Source organism: Pagrus pagrus, assembly GCF_965226575.1.
Source record: "Pagrus pagrus genome assembly, chromosome: 3".
Taxonomy (NCBI): Eukaryota; Metazoa; Chordata; class Actinopteri; order Spariformes; family Sparidae; genus Pagrus; species Pagrus pagrus.
The window spans coordinates 5,953,889-5,977,583 of record NC_140187.1 but is presented as its reverse complement, the minus strand read 5'-3'; the positions used below and the strand labels follow the sequence as shown (position 1 = coordinate 5,977,583).

At 42.2% G+C, this 23,695-nt stretch overlaps 3 protein-coding genes across 4 annotated transcripts; 1 reads left to right on the top strand and 2 right to left on the bottom strand.

The window, feature by feature from the left end:
- Positions 1-87: 87 nt before the first annotated feature.
- On the bottom strand, positions 88-9,362 carry kctd6a (potassium channel tetramerization domain containing 6a). 2 transcript variants are annotated; one of them, XM_084349319.1, is made up of 6 exons: positions 9,256-9,362; positions 5,801-5,903; positions 4,740-4,909; positions 2,211-2,463; positions 1,307-1,465; positions 88-892 (listed from the first exon to the last, which is right to left on the bottom strand). In XM_084349319.1, exons 2-6 carry the CDS (start codon positions 5,825-5,827, stop codon positions 782-784), a joined length of 720 nt encoding a protein of 239 aa, XP_084205445.1. In that variant the 5' UTR covers positions 5,828-5,903; positions 9,256-9,362; the 3' UTR covers positions 88-781. The 2 variants fall into 2 exon arrangements, with proteins under 2 accessions (XP_084205445.1, XP_084205446.1); XM_084349320.1 differs by lacking the exon at positions 5,801-5,903 and having other exon boundaries at positions 9,256-9,343.
- A 389-nt stretch (positions 9,363-9,751) lies between these two features.
- On the top strand, positions 9,752-17,426 carry LOC311255087 (uncharacterized protein). The gene is made up of 5 exons (XM_084349269.1): positions 9,752-10,919; positions 12,014-12,181; positions 12,284-12,462; positions 12,576-12,816; positions 14,545-17,426. Exons 1-5 carry the CDS (start codon positions 10,287-10,289, stop codon positions 15,064-15,066), a joined length of 1,743 nt encoding a protein of 580 aa, XP_084205395.1. The 5' UTR covers positions 9,752-10,286; the 3' UTR covers positions 15,067-17,426.
- Positions 17,427-17,815: 389 nt separating this feature from the next.
- Positions 17,816-23,437, bottom strand: pdhb (pyruvate dehydrogenase E1 subunit beta). Its single transcript, XM_084346894.1, has 11 exons — positions 23,333-23,437; positions 23,180-23,239; positions 21,674-21,781; positions 21,431-21,493; positions 21,286-21,321; positions 20,897-21,087; positions 20,571-20,665; positions 20,138-20,248; positions 19,718-19,809; positions 19,487-19,628; positions 17,816-18,883 (listed from the first exon to the last, which is right to left on the bottom strand). Exons 1-11 carry the CDS (start codon positions 23,369-23,371, stop codon positions 18,738-18,740), a joined length of 1,083 nt encoding a protein of 360 aa, XP_084203020.1. The 5' UTR covers positions 23,372-23,437; the 3' UTR covers positions 17,816-18,737.
- Between the last annotated feature and the right edge of the window lie 258 nt (positions 23,438-23,695).

The window sequence follows — 23,695 nt, the reverse complement described above, 5'->3', positions numbered from 1 at the left end:
GTAACAAACCATCTGGCTTGTCAGGTGGGTAGTCAAAAGAAGAAGTGAAAAAAAAGGAGAAGGTGAGTAAAAAATTACACGAGATCATAACTTTCAAGATTTTTTTTAATTTAGCAATTAAAAATTCCTAGTCATTGATGTGCAACTGATTTGTAATAGTGCTGATATGCCAGATTTACACTGTGTGGCCAAAAGTATCTGGATGTGATAGTTGAACATGTGATTCCAAAACCATGTTCATTAAAGTGCTGCTAAGACGGTCTCCACTTCTCTGGCTTCAGTTTTTCCACCAGATGTTGGCTGCAGGGATTTGCTCATATTTACACAGCAGCATTAGTGAGGTCCAACACTGATGTTTGGTGAGAAGGTCTGGATCACATTTGGCATTCCAGTTCATCCCAAAAGTGTTGGATGGAGTTGAGGTCAGGGCTTGAAGCAGACAAGTCAAGTTCTTCCACCTCGAACCAGGAAAAGCATTTCTTTCTGGCTTTTTTTGCGGGGTATTAAGATGTGGAAACAGGATGATGTTGAATTGACAATGTTGTAGCATGAAGATTGAAGCCTGTCCACATACTTTTGGCCATACGTGTGCTAGCCAATAACCTCACCTTGTGCTTCAACTCCATGAGACTCATGAGACCGAGGGAATGATCCAAAACAACTCACGTCTTACAGAACATTAACACAAAACAACCACCACCAACAAGTCTGTCTGTCTGTCAGCAGGCACTATGATCACATCTCCTGTCTGCCAGCAAAAGTCCATCCATCATCTCGTCTGCTAGTCGGCGACTTTCTGAGCTCGTCGGCAGAAAGTCCAGTGATGTTCCACTGTGTTCTCATTGGCCCGTTCGCTCATGTGGTGAACACGCGTGTTGCGTATCGTAAAACCCTGGAACGAAAAGAGACAGGGGTCATCTTACCACATGAATTAGCTACATGATTTACAGCACTGGTCCAAGCAGTTGAGTCCTCTCATTGGCCCTTGTTGACGAAATTAATCTGTGCCAAGTTATTATGTCACCAGTGTTTCTTTACACCAAACGTTTTTCTCTCACATCCTCACTGAGTGTTTACAGGGTTTTCACCAAAGGGCCTACAACTCATTTCTAAGCTATCCCGCGCTGACACAAATATCCTGCCGGTCTTGGCTACTGTTAACAATGAAATAAATCAACCAGATCATTCTGCTATCCGTCCAAATGAGGTCAAACTTTTGCTGCGGTCCACTGAGCATAAGTTGAAATATGTAGGTAAAAGGTAATTTACAATACAAGATGTTAAAGATTATATAAAAGCCACTCACAGCTTTGGAAATGAAATCGAGCAGGTGGACACGCAGGCTGACTTCCTGTTGGTGGTCACATGGTCCAAAGGTGAAGGACACCTGGTAGTCTCTGGTGTCCATCATGTGTTTGTTCCACTTTGTGAAACTGCTCGAGATGGACTCCAACACTGCATGGACCTAAAAAACAAGAGAGAGTCATGTGACCACTTCTTTAAAAAGTATTTATTAGTCTTTTCTACGTTGTGTTATTTATCAACTATGGTTCTGGTTTAAAATACATTGCCATTTTTATACTATACTTGATTCTTGTTATACAGTACTTTTTAAATGATATATTTTCTTCTTTTTGTTCCCAGTTCTCCCTCAACAATGAGATCTGAGTCCTCATAGAACTTGACTGATTCAATAAAAGCTAACAATCCTTATAATAAGCTGATAACGTAGATTAGCTTATTATAACAATTGTTAGCTTACTGCTTCAATATTCTGCAATCAAATCAATTTTATTTATTTAGCCCAAAATCACAATCACAATGCCTTTACAATCCGTACACCGAACGACATCCTGTGTCCTTAGACCCTTGGTTCGAGTAAGGAACTCATAAAGGTGTTTTTCAGTTAAATAACAAAACTTTATCATGTAGAACTAAATCAACATGGAGCCCCAAGACTGGCAATATTAAAAAAATATAAATGAATTTTAAGAACAAATAGTTACAGTAAGTCATAGATTGAGAGTGATAAAAAAAAGTTATACGTTGGCCACGCCCACCTCATTATATATGCAATAGAAGATAAAGGAAAAGTGACAACGTAAAAGAAATTAACTGACTGCTGGAAAAAAACACTGATTAGATGTTAAAACCTATAAAAACTAATGATGATATATTGAAGGACGCCTGCCAGACTTGTTCCCACTGACCTTGGTGGTGATGGTGAGCTGTGTTATGATGACTGCCACAGGGTTAGAGTACTTTGACAGCTTCCTGGTGCTGGACAGCTCCACCACCTCCTCGTAGGTGTCCTTTGGGTAGGGCAGCAGGGGTTTGGGGTCTCCCAGGCACTGGATCAGGGGCTCAATCTGATAGAAGTCAGCCTCCTTCCTGAGCAGCTCAGTCTCCTTGAAGTCGCAAGGCAGCGTCAGCTCTGACGTCCGCAGGAAGTTGAGGATGTAGCTGACACAGCAGAAACAGAGACAGGATCAGTCCAGGCTGCTGAGCTGATGATTCAGTGAAACTCTGAGCTGTCGGTGTAAGTCAGAACAGGAGGGGAGAAAGCTGCTGTACAACTTGAGAGTGAGAAGGGTTTGTTTCAGTTTTTTTGACACTTGAGTTTTGTCTTTATTCTCAAAATTCGATTTACTTCTCTCTTAAGGGGCAAGACTTAAGATTGCTGTATTTTCACATTGTCTGCAAATCGCATAAAAAACAAACAATGTGTTAGTCCGTCTCTCAATACTTTCTGACTTCCCTACTCTGTCTGTGGCACTCAGCTCCAAGCTCAGTGATTTCTACTGAAGATGATGAAGATTATCATCATTAATGTCCTAAAACAGCTGATCCAGCAGTTTAGCAAATGTTGGAGGAAAAAAGTGCAGTTTTAGGGACTATTTTAGGGACAAGAGTGAGTAATTATGGCAGCAGGATGGTTTCTGCGGGGTTGAGTACAAAATAAAACACAGTGTGTGTGTTCATTGTAACAAAGGTGCGTGTCAGTGCAACAGTGTGGCTCATTGATTTTGTTTGTTGATTTTGATTGTTTGTTTTTTTTTAGGTTTGGATAACAATAGAGCTCTGGCATTGAGTAATAAGCTATAACAGTCTTTGATACACAGAAAACACTTGTTTGTAGAATCCATTCCTTGTTGGTTTGGGCCTTTCAATGGGACTTGTTGACAGAAAGAAAAATATAGGTCAGAGGAAGAAGACCAGAATCTTAATTTCTGCTGCAACATTCAGATGGTCGTAAACAATATGGATCCATGGCTGCTGGTGGTGGTGTTATGGTATGGGGAATTTTTTCTCGGCACACATTAAGCCCCTAAATACCAACTGAGCATTGCTGAAGTGCCACAGCCTAGCTGAGTATTGTTGCTGACCGTGTGCATGCCTTTATGACCACAGTATACCCATCTTCTAATGGCTACCTCCAGCAGGATAATGCACCATGTCACATAACACAAATTATCTCAGGCTGGTTCCATAAACATGACAACAAACTCTGTGAACTCCAACAGCCACAACAGTCACCAGTCAACAAAATCTGCGGCATCTGTGTGATGCTATCATGTCGACAGGGAGAGGAAAATCTGAGGAATGTTTCCAGCTCCTTGTTGAACACATGGGACCAAATATTCAGGCTGTTCTCGAGGCAAAGACCTACCCAGTATTAGAAAAGTGTACTTAAGGATATAATATTTAAGAACTTCTTCCTTAAAATGTCTAAAAAAGACTAGACCTCTGTTATATATTTTGTTGAGTTGTGTACTTGCATTATGCCACATGTTTTGAACAGCAAAAATCAAAGTCAGAGAAATCCACACCAAGTAACCAAACATTTCATTTTGACACCTGTCGCTATAACATCCAGGAAAGACACAGAGAGTTAGAAGGGAAGTTGACAAAAAAGACTAAGCTTACATTAATTTTTAGTTTATTTACCACCAGCGAAGCAAGACTGCAGAATCATTTGTGTTAATTCGTGTTACTTGCGCAAATGTTAGCTAAAGCAACAGCACACTGAGGGTGTGTGTGTCTGTGTGTTTGAATTCAGGTCCACCTCACACTAAACTCAGCACTCACCAGAGACTCTGGTTCCCTCTCTTCTTTTCCCCTCTCCTCTCTGTAACGGTACACTCAGAAAATACAGTACATTCCCCCTCCAGCTCCAGTCAGCAGTCAACATTACAGAACATAAACACCCGACAATAGAGGTCGGCTCTGCAGATCGCTGCAGCAGTCCGGTTGATAAACAGGAGTGAAGATAAATCAACTTTTGAATCCCCAAAAAAATCAAAAGTAATCTCAGATTTATTTCCAATCAGTAAATGGCTCTGGTTCAGAGCAGAATCCGATGTGAGTCCAAGTGTTTATTCCTCCAGAGGGTCCAACTCTCTCCTCCAAATCTGGACGGCTCTGAGCAGCAGCTCTGCCAATGTCAGACTTTCATCATTCTAGCAGGTCTTTAACATGTAAAATTTGCATGTCAGTTAGCATTACAGAGATAATCCAGTTTACTGCTGGGTACATGTGATCCGATCAGCTAGCAGCAGATTTTACTATTCGAAAATAACCACATGGACGGACACTCACTCAACATCTATTGCATGACTCTCCATTCTGGAAGAGAGATCCCTCCTCAGTTGGTCTTCGTGTGGTTTCTTCCACTTTTTCCCCATTAAAAGTTTTTTTGTGATGCTGGGTAATATGAATAAATTTAGCTCGACACTCACCGAAACAGTGGCCCGTCGCGGTCAATGAAGTAGTTTCCGTGTGCGTCCCTGACAGTGGGGAGTTCTCCTCTGAACATGGCTCCCAGCATGGAGTCTGGGTAGCGCTGCAGCGTGGACAGAGACGTGCTGTACACACAGCCGCCCACGTTCAGAGTCACTGGCTCCCCCATCTGGACAGAGCAGAAACAGCAGTCAGAGACGTGTTGTGGACAACTTATTGACTTGCACTTTATTCTAGACAATGTTTAATACTTGAATTTGTTTTTCTTTCCAACCTTTCATTTTTCAGAAACAATGTACAAATAAATAAAAGTGAAACTAAAAAGAAAGCAGTTAAGTCGGATGGTTGTGAAAAATAAAAACGTGATGTGTCACAGTTGTCCTGATGGATTGTGGTGCTGCTACACTCTCATTCATGCGCTCTCTATACGTTCCACTCATGAGCGGCTAAGTCATGTGAGCCACCTAGTGGTAAAATTTGGTATTACCAGTCCAGGATGATGAGACAACTCTGGTTACTCTGTATCGCAAAAGTGACGATTCTCTCCGACCAATCTGTAATATGCAGTGTTTTAACTCCACCTTTTAATATTGGCTTGCTAGGAACAACACCTGGGATGGTACCACAAAAAGTACCAGGTACTGTAAGCGAGTCATACCGTGCGGTGGAAATTAGGCATTTATGGGATAAAATTCAGTTCCAGCTATAATTGAAATCATCAAGGTACAGGAGGCCTGAGTTATCCACAGTGAAGATTTTGAATCGAATTTAATAAAATGCCGCGGAATCAAACCAGCAACCGATTACTGGACGACCCGCTCTACCTCCTGAGCTACAGCCAACCCACACACACACACACACACACACACACACACACACACACACACACACACACACAGCATGAAAGCATGTGCTATCATCATTCGAATGTCTAACATTGTTCATCTGACCAAAAAGCTGAACTGCCAGACAGTCAAATTTCTGAAGCAAAGCAGAGAAAAAACTTCTGCATGCACCTACACGCACGAACGCACACACATGCACGCACGCACACACGCACCATGTGACCCAGGTCTCCATTCTCCATCTGCAGCCCTGGGCTGTCTGTGTTGTTTCTCTTCAGGTCAGACTGTTGAAGATCATTTCTGTGTTTCCACCAACACCTGCAACAAGAGGATGAACAGCTGGTGAGATGGTTGCCATGGAGATAAGCAGCCAGCTGATGCTGCATTGCCGTGGCCCAGACATCATCTGGCCGATTAGTCTCGCGTCCCTGATGTGTCCACACTCTGCCAGCCAGTGAAAACCGGAGGAGGAGCTGTGGACCTGATTTCTTGAATCTCAGAAATAAACTGAGATTTAAAACACACGAATGACCCTCGCTGCGGCTGATTAATGAAACTCACACAGCATTTTAAGAAGCTATGATTAAATCATCACTAATCAGACTCCGCTGTGGTTAAAAGGCTGTGTGCCTGTCAATTTCAATTTAAATGTTATTTTTAAACCAGCGTGCTGCAAATTGAGACAAAGACCATTCTCAATTAACTGACTGTTGAAAAAAAGAAATAACACAGATGCAGCAGAAGTCTTTTTAAGCCACACATTTTCCTGCCTTGTCAAAGCCTGGCACCTTCGCTACCCACAATGCAACTTGCCCGCTGACAGTTTGCTTATAGATTTGTGTGTGCGATGCTAGAAGTGACTGATCGCCTGGAGTTGCAGGCCTAAAGAAGAGACATCTTTCTAACTCAACACCCTCATTTTTCTTTTTTTCAAATTTCAAACTTGTACTCTTATGCCGCAGATGATGTTGCCTCAAGTGACCTCACCCGAGGCAATCCATCAGACTTTTCACAGCTCCCTCTGGAGCCAAAAAGCATTAGACAACATTTTCACATATACTGTAGTCCTCACCAATGCCTGTTATCAGACTTTGATGGGTAAAACCCCCTTAAATAACCCTCAAGAGAATAATAAATCTAGTTGCCTCTTGTTAGCTGTTTTCTTTATCTTGGAAGCTGCTACGATCATTATTCTTTACATTAACAACCCACAGAAAAATAAATTACCACACTACTCTGCTCTCTCAGCTCTACTGAGCTTCATAGCCTCTTTCATCTCTTTGTTTAGGTTTTCTGGCCCGCAACTTTACCGTTTCGTGTCTTGCTCACTGATCTCATCAAAGGTGTTTCCAGCAGCAGGCAGCTGTTTTCATCAAATGAGCTCTGATAAACCTGCTGTGCACTTCCTGCACACCACCAAACTGCAGACAGAATCATGATGGATTTAAAGGTATTTTAAAGGCAGGACATTCCTAAAAACAACAGCGCATAGACTTATACAATCAATCTCAATTATTACGCATGATTCACTTCAAGTGTGTGGCGTGTTTGTATCTGCAGAGTCCCTATCCTCTGCCTGTAATTTCTTAGTATTTTGATGTCTTTTTATTTAGGACGTTTGGGGGCATCAACCGTTGGGCAGTGATGTGTAGCTCCCAGGCAATAACAACACAAGATTGGGACCAGGGTGGTGAATTTGATTAACCCACAAGCCACAGTGGCAGGTTAGCAATTTGGACAGGAGAGTCTAAGACAGAGAGCACTGAATTGAGTTACACAACTGACCTGTTGGTGCAGCAATACGCCTGTGCTGCCGCTAGTCTGTAGCAAACGCCATTATCAGTAGAAGACGAAGTAGCAAAAGAAAGCCGAAGAGCGCGAAAAGAGCTGACAGTGGCGAGTTGTGTGACTGGCTAGTTTTTGATGAGAGCAGCCAGTCTCAGTACGTCTACTCATACCGAGTCAAGGAGCTGCCGTGGAGGGAAGTGAGCAAGAAAGTCAAACAACCTTGTAAGTTTTGGAAATCTGTCTCAGCACAGCATAGCCGTGATCGTTACAAACTCCATTCAGGGAACAAGCATTTTGAAAGTTGTTTGTCCTCTAGCTGACAGACCTGACGAAGAATTATGAGGTTGTTATTTTCTGTGTCCTTTTGATCCATCTATTGCAGTCAGATCACAGCGAAATTGCTTCGTTTTGGGTTCATACCAATGTGGTAAAACACATTAATTCAGTCTACGTCTACTTGCTTTTCACAATATACACAAAATGATGATGCATTGGCTGACTGCTGAACCCCGAAGCTGTTTCTGTAATAACAGTCGGGGTGCAATCTGGCGGATATACAAAGGCTGTATATTCACACTGTTGTGTCTGAGGACATTCCTTTCTGTCTGGTCTGGTTTGCTGTAGGTGTACAGGTGTGGCCTACCACCTGTTCTACAGGTTTAAAATCCCCTCCTCCACCAAGCAACATCCCCTATCCCTCTGTTTGTTCTTTGTTTTCTTTAAAATTATTGAAAAAAGTTTCCAATTTCGTTTCTCTTTATGTTGTTTCTCTTGAGCCAGGGTCGTCAACAACATGTACCTGAGCTAATATGCTAGCATGAGAAATTCAGCATAATGGATGCGAGCAGAATATTAACTCATCCACGCAAGAGCTGATTAGTGATTATCTGATTAGTTGTTAGACAGAATTTTTTTTACAATGATTAAAGGCACTCATCAAGCACAAATGCTAAAATTTCCCTGTTTCCTGCTTCACCAATGTGAGGATAATTTTTTAATTTTAAATACATTTTTTTTTCTTCACATTTTTTAATGTCATTTTACAGGCTTGAGACTTAAATAAAAAAATTAACCATTACATTAATAGATAGTGAAAATATTTGCAGCCCTAATCAGTAACAGAGCAGAAAAAGTTGATCAACTAATCAATAAGTGAGAGAAAATGTAAAGGCCAAACAATCATTCGTTCCAGCTCCTCAGTTGAGGGGATTTTCTGCTTTTCTGTGTTTATATCACTGTAAACTGAGTATCTTTAATTTAAAGACTTACACTACTCAAAAGTAGTTGTGATATTTTAGTGTTTCACTTGATTGTTTATTCTGTGAGATATCTGAATTTTTATTTGGTGTTTTGTGAATATTTTTGGCCCCCCAAAATAGTATGACACATTTCATTTTATCATACATGCACCCATTTCCCTCACTAATTTTGAGTAGTGTAATCTTTGGCTTTAAATTGTGATATTGTTCATGATTTTAACTATTTAATTTCAATGTCTCCATGTTCAGACAATGAAACATTTGCACCACTTTCCAGGACAACAACATGCACTGAGGCACCAGTTTGTTATACAGTACCACAGCAGTACAATACAAACCCTGAGAGGCATGATATTAAGTCAGCTGCTGAACTGGACTGCGTCACACTGTTAAAAATAATTCTAGTTTTTCCCAGATAATCTCTGAACATGAGAGAGATGATAACCTGTTGTGTGTGATGGTTAGTTAACACTGCTGTCTCTCTGTTCGTCTGAATGAAGCTAATCACTGCGGTTAACGGCTAGTTAGCATAAAGTGTACGTGATGCAGAAAAAGACGCCACAACGTCAATTTCACAGATTTAATAACATTTTTTTTTTAAGAAAAAGTCTGTTTGGTCTTACCTATAACATCTCCATCACTGCTGACTGCTGCTGTAACACCACACACAGCTGGAGGAAGAAGCCTCTAGCTAACACGTCTGTTTACCTCCATCAGTTACACCGTCACTACCGCTGGCAGCAGACTTCCGGTAAGACCTGTCAAAATAAGACCTGAAATAAAAGAAGTTACTATGAACATGAGAATAATACAATAAAATGTGTTATAGGGTAAATACTTGAAGAAATCCATTCTAGTCAATATCAAATTAATAAATGAGTGTATGGAATACATATATATATGTAAATAAGTGGGTAGGATTTTTTTCAAAGAAGACTATTAGTATTTTCAGGGCACTTTTATTTCACCATGACACATTAATTTACACAGTGATACATTTAATTGCACTATGACACGTGTATTGACACAATGACACATTTATTTATTTCAGGGGACTTTTATATCAGAAGAAATGTGTCATTGTGAAATCAAAGTCCCATGAAATAAATAAAAGTGTCCCTTGAAATGTTTTGTTTTCCAAACCTATTTTTATATTTAATGCACAATTAATCAATTAGCAAAAGTGTTTCAGATTTATCCAACATTCAGTTTAGTCCTCTGTCCTCTGAGCGTGTAGCTTGACAGACATGTAGTGTCTCCCTCCCAACACCCGGGGGCGCCAGCGGCGGTCTGCCAGCTAACAGCAACACGGAAACTATTTTGTTTATTAGTGGCTGCATCCTGTTGGTCACAGCTGTACTGTTTTCTATCTGCTCTGCAGCTACATCTGCCCACTGGTCCTTCTTCGCAGCATTGTAGGTTGAGCAGACTTTGCTGCACACTTCGCTTAACGCGCTCGGGAGAGTTTTACACTGAAACATCCGTCTGAAAGTCCCTGACTTTCTGGCGGGCTTCAGTGTTGGCTAGTGCTGTTGGCTAGCACTGTTAGCTAGCACTGTTCGCCTGCTGCTCCGTGGACAGCGACGACCACCGACAGAGTTTTTCTTTCTGCGTATTTCGATTGTTGACTAAAACCGGAGCCCCTCCGTGTATTATGGCGAGTGAAAACACCGAGACAAACGCGGGGAACGATGAGGAAACCGGTCCCCCGTCTGAGACAAACGAGCACGACTATGCCCACTCCGCGGCTAATACTTTCGCCTCCACGGATGCATCCTCCTTCTCTGGTACACCGGCGGCTGACGGTGGAGTCCCTGCACAGGGGAGCTTTACTGCGGCTGCTGGAGCCGAGCAGAGCGGGTCAGGTCAGCCCACCATATCTGTAGAGCTTCCCGAACCAGCCGTGGGTGCGGAGGTGGACTGTCCTGGTGGAAATGATGTGGAAGCACCCTCTCTGCCGCAGACCCCTGCAGCCTCTGACCTCGCTGATGCCGCCGCCTCCTCCGGCGTGTCCCGAAGCGGCCGCCGGCGGTCCATGCGGCCGGAGGACAGACACTGCTGCTGCTGCAAGTCCGAGTTCGAGCGTCAGGGCCGCAGCTTCAACCGCAGGGCGGTGTTCACCTTCACCACCCCAGAGACTGTGCAGTGGGCCTTCCCGGGGGCCACGGTGAACGAAAAGTCCTTCCTGTGCGAGATCTGTGCGCAGGTCATCAGGAGCAAGTGCAAGTGCAAGCGTAAACAGAGTGGGAAGAGAGTCATGTGGCTGAAACCACCTGCGTTAAAACCGGTGTGTGTCTCTCTGTGTGTGTGTGTGTGTGTGAGTGAGACTCATAATATCGCGATATACCGATAACAGTGGTATCACAATTCAGGCGATTCAGACATATAGTCCCAATACTGCCTCTCTACTGTATTATTAGTATAGTCAAGTACAGAGTTTTAAGTATCACTTTGGTTTTTTTGTGAAAGATAAGCAGGACTGTAAAAAGTACACAAAGGTCGGACTTGAAAAAAATATCACTTCGGTAGACGTGACAGTCACTTATATGAATAGTACTTGAGTAAAAGTCTTAAAATATCTGATAAAAATATACGTTGGTATCAAATATACAAGTAAAAGTAGATTATGCATATATTTATGTGTGTTTATTATATGTGTGTTGACTGGTTATCAGCCTAGCCAGTTACTGGATGGATCAGATATTCAGCATTTTTCTGATTAAGGATGCACATTTTAAACAATTTCTTCAATTGATAGTCGGCTGCCTTAACAATCAGTTATCGGTTGACCATTAAAAACATGAAATGTGTTGGATGTTTTTCCATCAGAGTAGGCTACATTAGGATTCAAAAGAATAGATGAAGTCATCATTAAGTTACTTGAATGATATACTAATTGACACAAAATAGTGACCTCTTTTTTTAAGTGAAAGTATAAAATAGAAGAAAATGGAGTACCAAGTACCTCAAAATTGTGTCTATGTAGAGTACCTTACTATTTAGTATGCATTTTGTAATGTTGCCACCAAATATCTAATGACAATCATTAGAGTGAGTGTTTAACATTCAATCTCTGTCCTATAAAATATAATATTGGTCCAGCCGACTCAAGATGTCCAAAAAGTAGTGTACAGTCGATGGTGACAGAAAGCTTCGAGTCTGCAAACTGCTTGCCAGATGAAAAGGAAAGAGTAGTGTCCAAAAAAGTTCCTTTGCTTTTAACAATAATCCTCTACATAGATGATTTTGGACACAGCCATAAAGTGTAATATAACATGGCACTGTGATCTATAGTGATCATGTTTCATTCACTTGTCATGTTTAAATATGATTTCTGTGTTTTGTTTTTGTTCGTTTTTTTTTTTGTGTTGCTGAGTGCAGTCAGAGATTAGGGACAAAAAGAAGAAAGGTCGCAGGATGGGGAAGAAGAGCAAAGCGGCGGAGCTGGTGAGCAAGTCCTGCTACAAGGCCGCTTTCAAAATGCTCTGGTCTGCCAAAGGTGCCCGGAAGCCCATGATGGATTTCTGGGTCAAACAGTTGAAAGAGGAGGTGAGAACAGAAGCTCCTTGTGGTGGCTTTAAGTTTTCAGAAGTAGTATTTTTTTTCCCATTAAGTAATCATGGCTTCATTTGTGTCCTGGTGCTGGTGTAGATGAAGACGCTGACGCGACAGACGGATAGTCCCTTCCATCAGAAGGTGTCGAGCAGGAGGCCGCTGTCGTCGTTCCCCTGGCGGCGCTGTCTGAACTGGTTCCAAGACAAAGCTCCACTCGTCACCACCTGCCTCACCTCAATGTTCCCAGACATCAGCCACCTCTCTAAGAGCAGCCAGTAAGTCTGAGCCAGGTTAGACTGGCGCTTCGTTCACACAGTCCAGAGTCCAAATTACTTACTAAGAACTCATCATGGGTGGTGATTGAATCTATGTTCTGTTTGTGTGGCAGCCAGATGTCGGAGGAGCAGGCCCAGACGCTGCTGGAGCGCCGTGTTGTGGTGGCACTCTCCATCCCGCTCTTCACCAGGAACATCTGGAAGAACAACTACCTGCAGGCCGCTCTGGGGGCAGAGCTACGCCTGCAGGGCTGCTCCGGCTCCGCTCTCGACGCCCTCAACACCATGGGACTGTGTCAGAACAAGGACACCGTCAGGTTGCTGCTGCAAAGGCTCCGAAACGGCAAGAAGAACGTGAGTATTATAATTAGGTGTGCTGGGAGTGCTGGCCCAGAACTAACTTGGTACTCAAACAAACTTAAGTCAAGTTTACAATATCAGGTTAGTTTAAGAAGCATACAATTTGTTCTCAATAAAGGGGTTGACAGATTTTGGAGTCCTTCATGTGTTGAAGTCAGTAAACATGAGTTTTGTTCAGATTGCCATCCAATATTGTTTTTTGGTATTCCCAGATGGATTTTAGGAAGTCTGCACAGAAAAAAAATGCATGAAATGCAATTTTTGCAAATCGTTGGTGGTTTGATATGTAATAAACAATAAACAATTAACAAATTTTGCTGACATGGGTAGTTTTCTTGCATAAGGCCAATTATGTGCCGTTATTTAAGCTAACATCCATCTCCTTACCAGGGATATGCTTTGAACTCGCTTTGGTGCATTTTGAGGCCTCTGGCCAATGAGGTGTTTGTCCTTGGGTGCGTTTTGTTGTGTTTCACAGCTGCGCCTGTGTGAGTGAGTTTTGCTGTATTCTTATCAGGACCTCTTGGATGGCGTCGATCCAAGTACTCATTAGCGCTCCGCAGCTGTGGCCTTGAGCCTTGTCTGAACTCCTCTCTGACTGCATTTTGGTTGCTTCTTTTAATCTTTGGTTACATTTCACACTCACGGGTTTTACAATACAGTGTTTCAACTGATAGGTGCTCATTCAATCAACTGATGTGGAATTACATACATTTTTAACCATCTATCATGATTTCTTCACACATGATTATCAACAAACACAGCAATTATCAATCAATGATTACTATTTTGGTTATATTATTCTACACAACACAGAAAACAACAGTCTTTGTTGTCACGCTGGAAAAATTGTCTGCTTCATGACTTGACGGTGTGATTGATCGTAGAACGAGATGATTGACCATGCTTTGGTGTTGGAAAGCTGCGTCAACAACATACGGAGTGACCATAGGAACTCGTGCAGACATGTGACATAACTTGCAAATTATAATGCAGTTATAGACATTAGGTGGCTCCCAACCTGAGGCTCTGAACACCAAGAAGTTACGAGATAAAAAGCAAGTTCGACTAAAGAACAAGAAAAAAATTCTACGAGATTATTTTCATTACGTTTTTTTCCTCTTTGGGAGATAAATGATTGTGAAGAGTGAACAAAACCCTTTGGTTGAACTGTTCACAGCTCACAGACCTGGAGATAAGTGAATGATCCAAAGCCTGATATATATTAGTCCTCTGTGCCGCAGAGCTCCATTGTTGTCCAAAAGCTCTTTAAAAAACATCAATGAGCCACACCATGAACACAAACACTGTAGTTTATGTTGCCTCGGTCAGACACACACAGTCCTGCTGCCCCAAATACTCACCTGAGCAGCAAATGTGGATTAATCTACCACTGAAAGTAGTCACCAACAAATTCACTATGTCCTTCAATTTGAGAAACATTGCTTAAAAAGACATTGAGCACCTGTTTAAGGAAACTACTGAGCCTTCACTGAATGTTTTAAGATTTGTATTTTCAGCCACTGGGCCTGAGGCCGAGTGCAAAAGTCCGAAAGTATTGAGAGATTAACTCATTGTTGGTTTTTGTCACGTCAAACACATCAAACACGTTTTTTTAAATCTGAGAAGCAAGTTTGTCTCTTAATTGTTTGTCAACCCCAGATCATTTAATTTGAAACAGCCGATGTTAAGTTTCTTAACTTTGTGCTCTTTTCTTTTCAGGCCACACAAAACGGACAACAGAGGATGAAGATAAAACAAGAGCAGATGAAAAGAGAACACATGACAGACATGGATGATGAGGAAGAGGAGGACGAGGAGGATGAGAATGAAGAAGAAGCAGAAGAGGAGGTGGACTTGGAAATGGAGGAGGAGGAGGAGGACGAGGAGGAGGAGGAGGACGAGGAGGATGATGAAGAAGAGGAAGAAGAAGAAGAGGAGGAATTGGAGATGGCAGCAGAGGAGGAACAAGAGGAAGAAATAGTGGACGGAGTGCAACAAGAGGAGGTAGAGGAGGTTCAAGCAGCAGAGGAAAAGAAGAGGAGGAGGAAGAAGGCAAAGAAGCAGAGGAAAGAGGAGAAAAGGAAGGAGAGAGGAAAGCGAAAGGTCAAGGAGACTGAGGAGGAAGAGGAGGAGGAGGGTGATGAAGGGTCGGAGGAGAAGAAGAGGAGGGTGGTGGTGGTGAGACTCGGCCTGCTGAAGGGACACTCAGAAGTCGGACGATCCGACCTCTCAGCTCCTTAAGACTCTGTAGACTCCGCCCAAGAACTAAACAGGCCCCGCCTCCAACCAGAGAGCAGGCAAGAGGTCCCGCCCTCTTCTCTGGGAGGTGTTGGAAGGCATTCTGGGAATTGTAGGAGGTCAGTAACTGGGGAGGGAAACTAATAAGAGCTTTACCTTATTTTCATTTTCGTGACATTTAAAAATAAGCCAGAAGTGAGAAACTGCTCCACTGATACTGAGACTAACAATTACACATGATTATCTGCGTCATTTTTACCCCTGATGGTCGTTTAACAACCAACCAACAAACCTTTTGATGAAACATTGGTAACATTTTGTTTTACAGCTTCCACAACTCCCTGGTAATTCACAAGAAAAGGAAATGATTTATCATTTTCAGATCTTTGAAATGCTTGAGGACAGATCTACGTAATTTGGTGCTAATTGTAGGGACATATGATGGAGTACCAGTCATAATCCAGAAATATAAGATCTGTTATGAGATGAAAGCCATAGTGTAGTGAAACACAGAAACACTGACTATAGCCAGACTTGAAATTAGGGCTGCAACCAAAAAGTTGATTTAACTGTCAATGAATCCGTTGTTTCCTCGATTATTTGTTTAGTTGTTTGGTCTGTAAACTGTCACACAAAGATGAAAAATGTTCCCTCAAACGTCTTGTTTTGTCCCAGTGATCTTCAGTTTACTGTCAAAGAGGACGAAAGAAACCAGAAAATATTCACACTTAAGAATCTGCATTAAGAGAGTTTTTCCTTTTATTCCTTTTAAGAAATGTCTGAAGCTGATTTGACGATTATCAAACTAGTTGGCGATTAATTTAATAGTTGACAACTAATTGATTCATGGATGCAGCTCTACTCGAAGTACCCTATGCAATTCTTCATTTCCAACATTAAAACACGATATTGCATTAAAGATAACTCTCATCCCCCATGCTGCTCTCTGTACCACATGTTGCATTGCTTACATCACCCAAGGAAGAGACTGTTAAGTGATTGTCCGATCAGTATAACCATCTAATTGGCTCCGTCACTCTCCATTTGTTCACGTAGCTTTGATCTGCCAGTCAGTGAGGTGAAATGAAGCTTGGATTCAGAAGTCAGCGAACATTAAAGGGCAATTTCTACAATTTGCCTTCATGATTGACCCACACAAAAAGAACTGATGATATTTTTTATTGGCTACTGGAGGCAATATTTAACTTGTCTCCTGCTGTATCATTTCCTGGTTTCCTTTTTTGAAAACTGGGCATTGACTATGTGTACTCTCTCAACATATTTCCGTATAGTTAGAACCAAATTACCTGTTACTTCTTTATGTTTTACAAACTTTGAATTTTGGCCTTCAGAAGGGAAAAACAAAACTCCACCCGGGGTGAACGATATGTAAAGGAAAGTAAGGTACAGATAAGTGTCCAGCAGCCGGAGCCTCATCTGTTCTTAATGTTTATCCAGCTGCTGGATGATGGTTATTATTAAAGTTATCAGGAGGTAAAAAGTGCTAATTTCTTAATCCTGTTAAGGGGTTAAACCTCATTATTAAAAGTGACTGCAGCTCCTTCAGTTCAGAGTTTGGTTCCACTGACATAAAGTTTATGAACTCACAGGAACAGAAAACGGTTCATTTTTCTTCCGAACGCTGTAGATGTTGAGGATGTTTCTGTTCATCGACTGAAGCTGTTTGTTTGTTTTAAACGATGTGTGCGAGCAGAGTGGAAGGACCTGGAATTTACTGCATCTTTTTCTAAGTTTTATTTTCTTTGTTAATTGTTTGTCGGCCACAGTGAACCCAACAGAACAGAATCACGGCTTCAGTGTGCTTGTGTGAAGCACCATTCAAACAGATTTTGACCAACAAGGTTAGTCTAAGGTGTCTGTATATGTTTGGTTTTCAGGCATTTACAGATTTTTAGGAGACAAATCTGCAATCTGGCATTGCTCTCTATTTTAGTAAAAGCACAGCACTGAACATGGGACGATGTGAAAGTCATCTACAGATTTATACGCAGAGTAAAGTTTCCAAATTTTCTGAGTTACGTTACTTTTCCAGGAAGTCAGAATATGTATGTATAGACGCATAAAATCCATAAAACAAAATGTGTAAACTATCCTGTTCTGTGGTGTTCACTGAATAATTCGACACTTGGCTCAACTTTTCTCTCCTGGTCAGACTGTTGAAAGTTTCTGAACCAGGAGACGTGTAATATAGTTTGATTTGTAACGAGAGCTTGTTCTTTGAGTTCCTCAAAGCTTCTTCAGAAAATCTGACGGATGTATTTTCTGACTGTTGGTCTGATGCAGATCATCAGATCTGTGTTAGTTCCTGTAAAGGTTTGCCAATAAAAATGTTTAAGGCTTCACCTCGTTTTGTCTCATCTGTCACTGACTCAGTTGTGTTCGCTCCTGCTCACCACTAAAAACAAGCATTATTTCCAAGGCAGGAATCATATCACTGGATAACTTCATTACTAAAAGTCACCAAGAGCTGTTGCTTGACAGAAGGCCCTCATCCACCGTGATTCTGGTTTGTCTACAGACCACTGATTACCCTAATGTCAGGGTAATTATTGTAATGTAATAACCTAACCCCATTTGTGACCTCATTGACACAAATACCAGATTTTAACAGGGTCATCCTGATCAAAGATCATCTTGAGTAAACATCTGAGACTTAACCTGCTAAGGACACAAAGCAAAACAGGAAGGATACCGCAAGGACAGCATAAAACTGAAAGAATGAAGCATCATGAAGGACTGAAAGGTTTTTATTTCTGTAACAGAGTCATTTACAGCAACAAAAACATCCACAGAGCTGCTGCAGCTACAATAAATATTCCCGACCACACTCCACCTCCAGCACTCAGCTGGCCCATTCTTCGCTGCTGCTTTTAGAGACGAACCCGAGTCAGTGTGAGGAATTACGGTAAGTGAATAGACTGACTATACAATATGTTTGGGTGGTTAGAAATATGTTGGAGTTAATGGACAACAAAACTACCGAGTAATTTAGTCTGCAAGTGTAAATTTGAGCGCACACGGGAACAGATCAGGACTCAAAGTACTTTTCTCAATACTTAGTTTGGGGAATAAAAAACATTTCGACCCATGTTTTCATTTGACAAAATTAAAAAGGTTTGGCATCAGTGTGAAATAAATATCCAAATAAAATGTCGCGCTGAGCAATTTCTTGAAATTGCAATATGGTCAAGTGCAACATCCAAATCACCTTTTTGATAAAGGTAAACTGTGTCACAAAATACTGTTATAAGTGAAGCACTGTGCTACAGAAACAGGATTCTTCACACAACAAACCTGCACACTGATCCAACGCTGACATTGTTTTGAGCCCACTCAGCAGTTTTGTTGTTACCAAACATCCTTAGAAACACAGAAAAGCCTACAGGAAAGAGCAAGTTTTATTTTGAAGGGGAGGGGGTGGAAAGAGCAGCCAGAGTCGCACACAGAGTTCGGTCAAGTTTGTCTGCGAGTTGACCGAGCCCTGTGTGTCCACCGCTCTGGGTGCAGATAAACAGCTGTGCGCTTCTTTCACCAACATCTGGTTGGAAACATTAATCTGGAGCGTTTTTAAAGGACCCGTTTGGCTGTATTTACACATGGTTCAAATGTTTACAATGTCTGTGTGAACGAGACAAAGAGGATTCTTGTGTGTTTCAGACGTTTAGGGTCTTTTTGATAGAGAAGATGATGTCTTTGATCTGCGGCAGGCTGTTGTCCTCCAGGATTTTGGCGTACGGCATGGGGATGTCGACGCCCGTCACCCTGGTGGCCGGGGCATCCAGGTAGTTGAAAGCGGGACCTGAAAACACACAGAGGAAGTTTACAGTTTTATTCAAGTGGCCCTAAATGTTCTCCAAACTCACTGCTGATATTTCACACCAAGGAGAGTTGAGAGCTGTATGTCATAACAAAATCTTAAAATCAAGACATTCCAGGTTTAGCCTTTCGGTCAGTCTACTGGCAGACCAGCCAACCACACAACGAAAAAATTTGCTTTGCCAAAACCTGCTTAAAAAACAGTCTGCATTGATCTATAACTTAGTGAGAAGAAGACACGCAGCAAAAGGCCATTGGTGGAAATCAAACCCGGGCCACTGCTGAGGACTCAGTACAGTCCAGCTACCAGGTCGCCCAAGCGATGCATGTTTTTAAACGGATCAGTGATGCAGCCAAACGGAAAACAGAAAATATCCTTAAACTTTTCAACTCAGAGCCGTTTTCGATACCACAAGGTGCTACATACTGTACAAGCATTTGGCTCTTTCCATAAATGTTCTGTCATGTCTCGATTAAGTTGTGAGGAACATTAAATGATAGATTTTTGTCATTCAGACGAACAGTAGCCACATTAATCAGGCTGACGGAGCAGCAATAATCAAAGTAAGAACCAGTCAGCAGTTACCTTCCATGACCCTGGCGCAGATCTCAGCTCCGACCCCGAACTGAGGCCAGCCGCCCTCCACCGTCACCAGGTGGTTGGTCTTCATCACGCTGGTCTCAATACAGTCGACATCCAGAGGACGGATGGTCCGCAGGTTGATCACCTGACACAAAGACACACAGGAAAGTAGTTAAAAGGCTGTTCACGCAGGTCATCTGTGTCACACAACTACAGGTGTGTTCCTTCCTCTACCTCGCACTCGATTCCTTCCTTGGCGAGGACAGCGGCGGCATCCAGGCAGTGACTGACATACCGAGAGTGAGTGACCAAAGTGACATGACTCCCTGAAACACAGACAGGAGAAGAAGTAGAGAGTAGTTCAGACACATACAGATTTCTGAGTCCAGGTCACCTTTAGTTCAACATCCTCACAGACCTCACCCCACACTTCCCCAAAAGTATCATCACCATACTAAAAGTCTGATAACAAAAAAGGCTAATATTCAATTTTTTTATGTAAACCATCAAAATCTTAATATTTTCTATAAAACTATTACAGACTGCTGCACCTCTCCTGATCAATATAAACCGTATTATAAGCTGAATCTGTTGTCGTGTGAAGCTTCCTGTCGTCACAGTGAGGTCATCATGTTTGGTCCCATCAAGTCTCACCTTGTCTCTCAACCTTGGCCTTGCCGATGGGAATGGTGAAATCTTTGGACTGTGACTCTTCTGACATCTCGAAGGGAACACCGTACATCAGCTCGTTCTCCAGGAACACCACTGCAACACACACACACAAACAAACAAACACACACACATTGAGGCAGATCTCATTTACATTTAGTCACTTCATGCATCCTCAGAAAGCTACCCGATGTTAAAACAGTGGAAACTTTCAAGACAGCTTGGGGCCAGATGCTGAATATGTGTAAATGCATCAGTTTCCCCCAGGTGGAAACATAAGCTTTAAGCTAAAGTTACACTGAAATAAGCCAAAGCTCTTCCTGTTGCTTGAGACAGGAAGAATGACAACTGACTGATAACTAGCAAACCACGAGCAAGCCATTGTCTCTGTCTTGTCAGCTGTAATGTGGTGTCTTACCTGGGTTGTCGTCTCTGATGGCTGATTTCAGGAGACCTTTGGCATCTTCTGCGTTCCAGGGACTCACAACCTTCAGACCTGGACAGTGACCATACCTGTAGAGACACATCACACCACTGATACCAGGACTGTCACACCAGCATCGCCTACTGTTACTTCAACTACTACTCTCACCATTAAAGATTGGATCCTTTCAAAGATCTCGGTTGTTAAACTTACTGATATAATGGTGGAAAAAACTCAAAAAATATGTTGTGATAAAGCTTACAGGACACTATTCAGAGCTAAGTGAAAGTAATAACAGTATCAAGTGTAAGTGAACGCACCATGCAGCGAAGCACTGTGAGTGCTGTGCGGCGACGCCTGCTGACGCTCCGTTGGGTCCTCTGAAGACGATGGGCACCGACTGCAGACCGGCGGACATGTAGTAGGTCTTTGCCGCAGAGTTGATGACCTGGTCGATGGCTTGCATGGAGAAGTTAAAGGTCATGAACTCACAGATGGGTCTCAGGCCGGCCTGAAGGGGACAGCAGTTTGACATGAGAAATTAATGTTGTCTTTTTTTAATAATGTATACTTGTTTTGTGTTACAACAACATATTTGGTTATTGAGCTGTAATACAAATTCATCACGTAGAGTTCTTCACAGGTCTACTCAGTCCCAGTAACCAAGACCTAGTAACCGATGTCGCCATGTGGATAAAAAGAAACTCACCATGGCAGCTCCGACAGCGATTCCGGCAAAACCCATCTGTACCAGAGAGAGAGAGATGTTGCCAGCTGAGAAAAGTTTCTCTGAAGGAGTGTTTGGATCACAAAGCTAACACAGTTTACAACAGAGAAAGTGAAGAGTGTTTCACCTCTGTGATCGGAGTGTCGATGATGCGTTTGTCTCCATACTTCTTCCACAGACCTCTGCTCACCTACACACACACACAAACAGGGTGTTATCAAGTAGTGTTTATCTTATCCTGACCACTTGCATTTCCCGCCTTGCTGGGCTTCTTTTTAGTGATCTTCTGTCTTATGAAAGGCTAGTTTGAATCTCAGCATGTTGATGTGCTGAAATAAGTCAAGCTGTCTTCTACTGAGCGTCTTCTCACCTTGTAGGCTCCGTCGTACTGGGCCACCTCCTCACCCAACAGGAACACACGCTCATCCCTCTCCAGCTCCTCGTCCATCGCCTGGTTCAGGGCATCACGGACTGTCACCTGACAAAAAACAACAGCGCCACAGTCAGTACAGACCCGCTACTGCCACCCACAGTACAGAGGTCACGCTCATGTCTTTCACATGTGAAGACGTCCGATCGGTGAAGACTTTATAACATATTTCTGTGGTTATTTCTGCTGCCGTTACCAGTTGTTTCCATCATATTCCCCCTAAACCCTGTTGGGCGTGGTGACAAGTTAACCTGTACTTTCACAGACATTTATGCATTCTGACTTAAAACAACAGACATCCCTGATTTCTCTTCACAGCCATTGGATGACAGTCAGATATTAGGCAACCATGTCAAAAGCATCTGAAAATTATAGCCAATCACAATGTGGGACATAGGACAAGGACACAACAATGCTGTGCAATGCCACATAAAATGGGACAACTGGTCACCCTGGGTCAAAACTAAATCTAGTGTACAAGTGTTCTAGGTTTCTGTTTCATATGGTTTTAAACTGAATCATTGGTTTTTGGTTGCTGGATGAACACAAAACATTTAAAGAAATTCTTCTACCTTTTTCTGACATTTTGAAGATGATTACACAAGTGATTAGTTCACAGGTTGAATTTAAATATTCACCATCCTTTAGTCTTTAACTTTAATTTGTTTGTTACATTTTTGTTGTCCTCGTCTCTAACTGTATGTCTTATCTCTAACTTATGTGTAGTGCACAGAGAGCAATGTAAAACAGAGGCCAACAAAGCGGATTCTGATTCAACAGTATATATGTGTAAAATGGTTAGTTAAGACTCAGTGAACTAATAATTTCACTGCACTGATACCTTGTTTATCTCTTCATATGACAATAAAGCCTTTGAATCATGTCAAAAGTAAAAAAAAAAAAATAATGTGGCCATTTTAGGTTAGGTTTTTGCAGTCTGTGACCTAATATTGTCATCCAGTGTCAATAAAAAAAAACAAAGAAGCAAAATCCTCATTAATCTTACAAATACTACAAAAATTGAGGGACTAACGTTTAACATTACCATTAGATGATTATCTATAATATTTAGTAGAGAAAATAATATAAAATACATTCAAGAGGACAACTAATCTTTGTCTTTTTGCTTTAATGTCTGCTGTTGCTACCAGTCACCAGTTTTACATGTAGTCTCAGTGGTTTTATCCAAACCTAAGCTAGCAGTTAAATCAGGTTTGACATGATGTGACAGCCCACATCTCTGCTCAGTGACCGGACAACAGCAGAAAAAACTCTTAAAATGACTCGTTACCTACTCCGACAAGGACTCCACTGACAATAACCACTGCCAACTGTGCTTTGCCATTTCACTCTTTAGTTGTAACGACTTACAAAAACAGATACAGCGAAAAACAGCTGGGATGGTTAGCTTTAGCTAAAGTTAGCCTGCTAGCTGCTAACACTGACCTGCACAGCGGCCGGAACACTCCTGTGAAATTCCCGCCGCCGCAGAGCCGACACGGCATTCTGTCGAGACACAAAGAGACGTTAGAAAAGATGTTAACCATCGACGAACACAGAATGAAGATACAAAGGGTCATTTCTTCAATTATCCCAAACCTTTCCTGTGCGGAGAAAGCACCTCAGGGACGCAGCCATGTTGAACCTGTCCTCTGCCGGGGAGAGGGCGGTGACTCTAACGAGGTCGTAGGATTCCAACCAATCACAGCGGCAGTTTACGAGCCGGTCGGAACGTGTCATAACACAGAGCCAATCGCAGCCGTTCAGCTGAGACGGAGGCGGGGTCAACAGCCAAAGGGTGAAAAAAGGAAACAGAAGCCAAGGACATTGTCCTGAGCTGTCTGTGTGTGTGGAAGATCAAACCTGACACGAGGAAAAATACATGAAATGTGACAATGACAAGGGTAAAAATACTAATGAATGAAATACTGGAACATCAAGCCTTTTTCATATAGTGTCAAG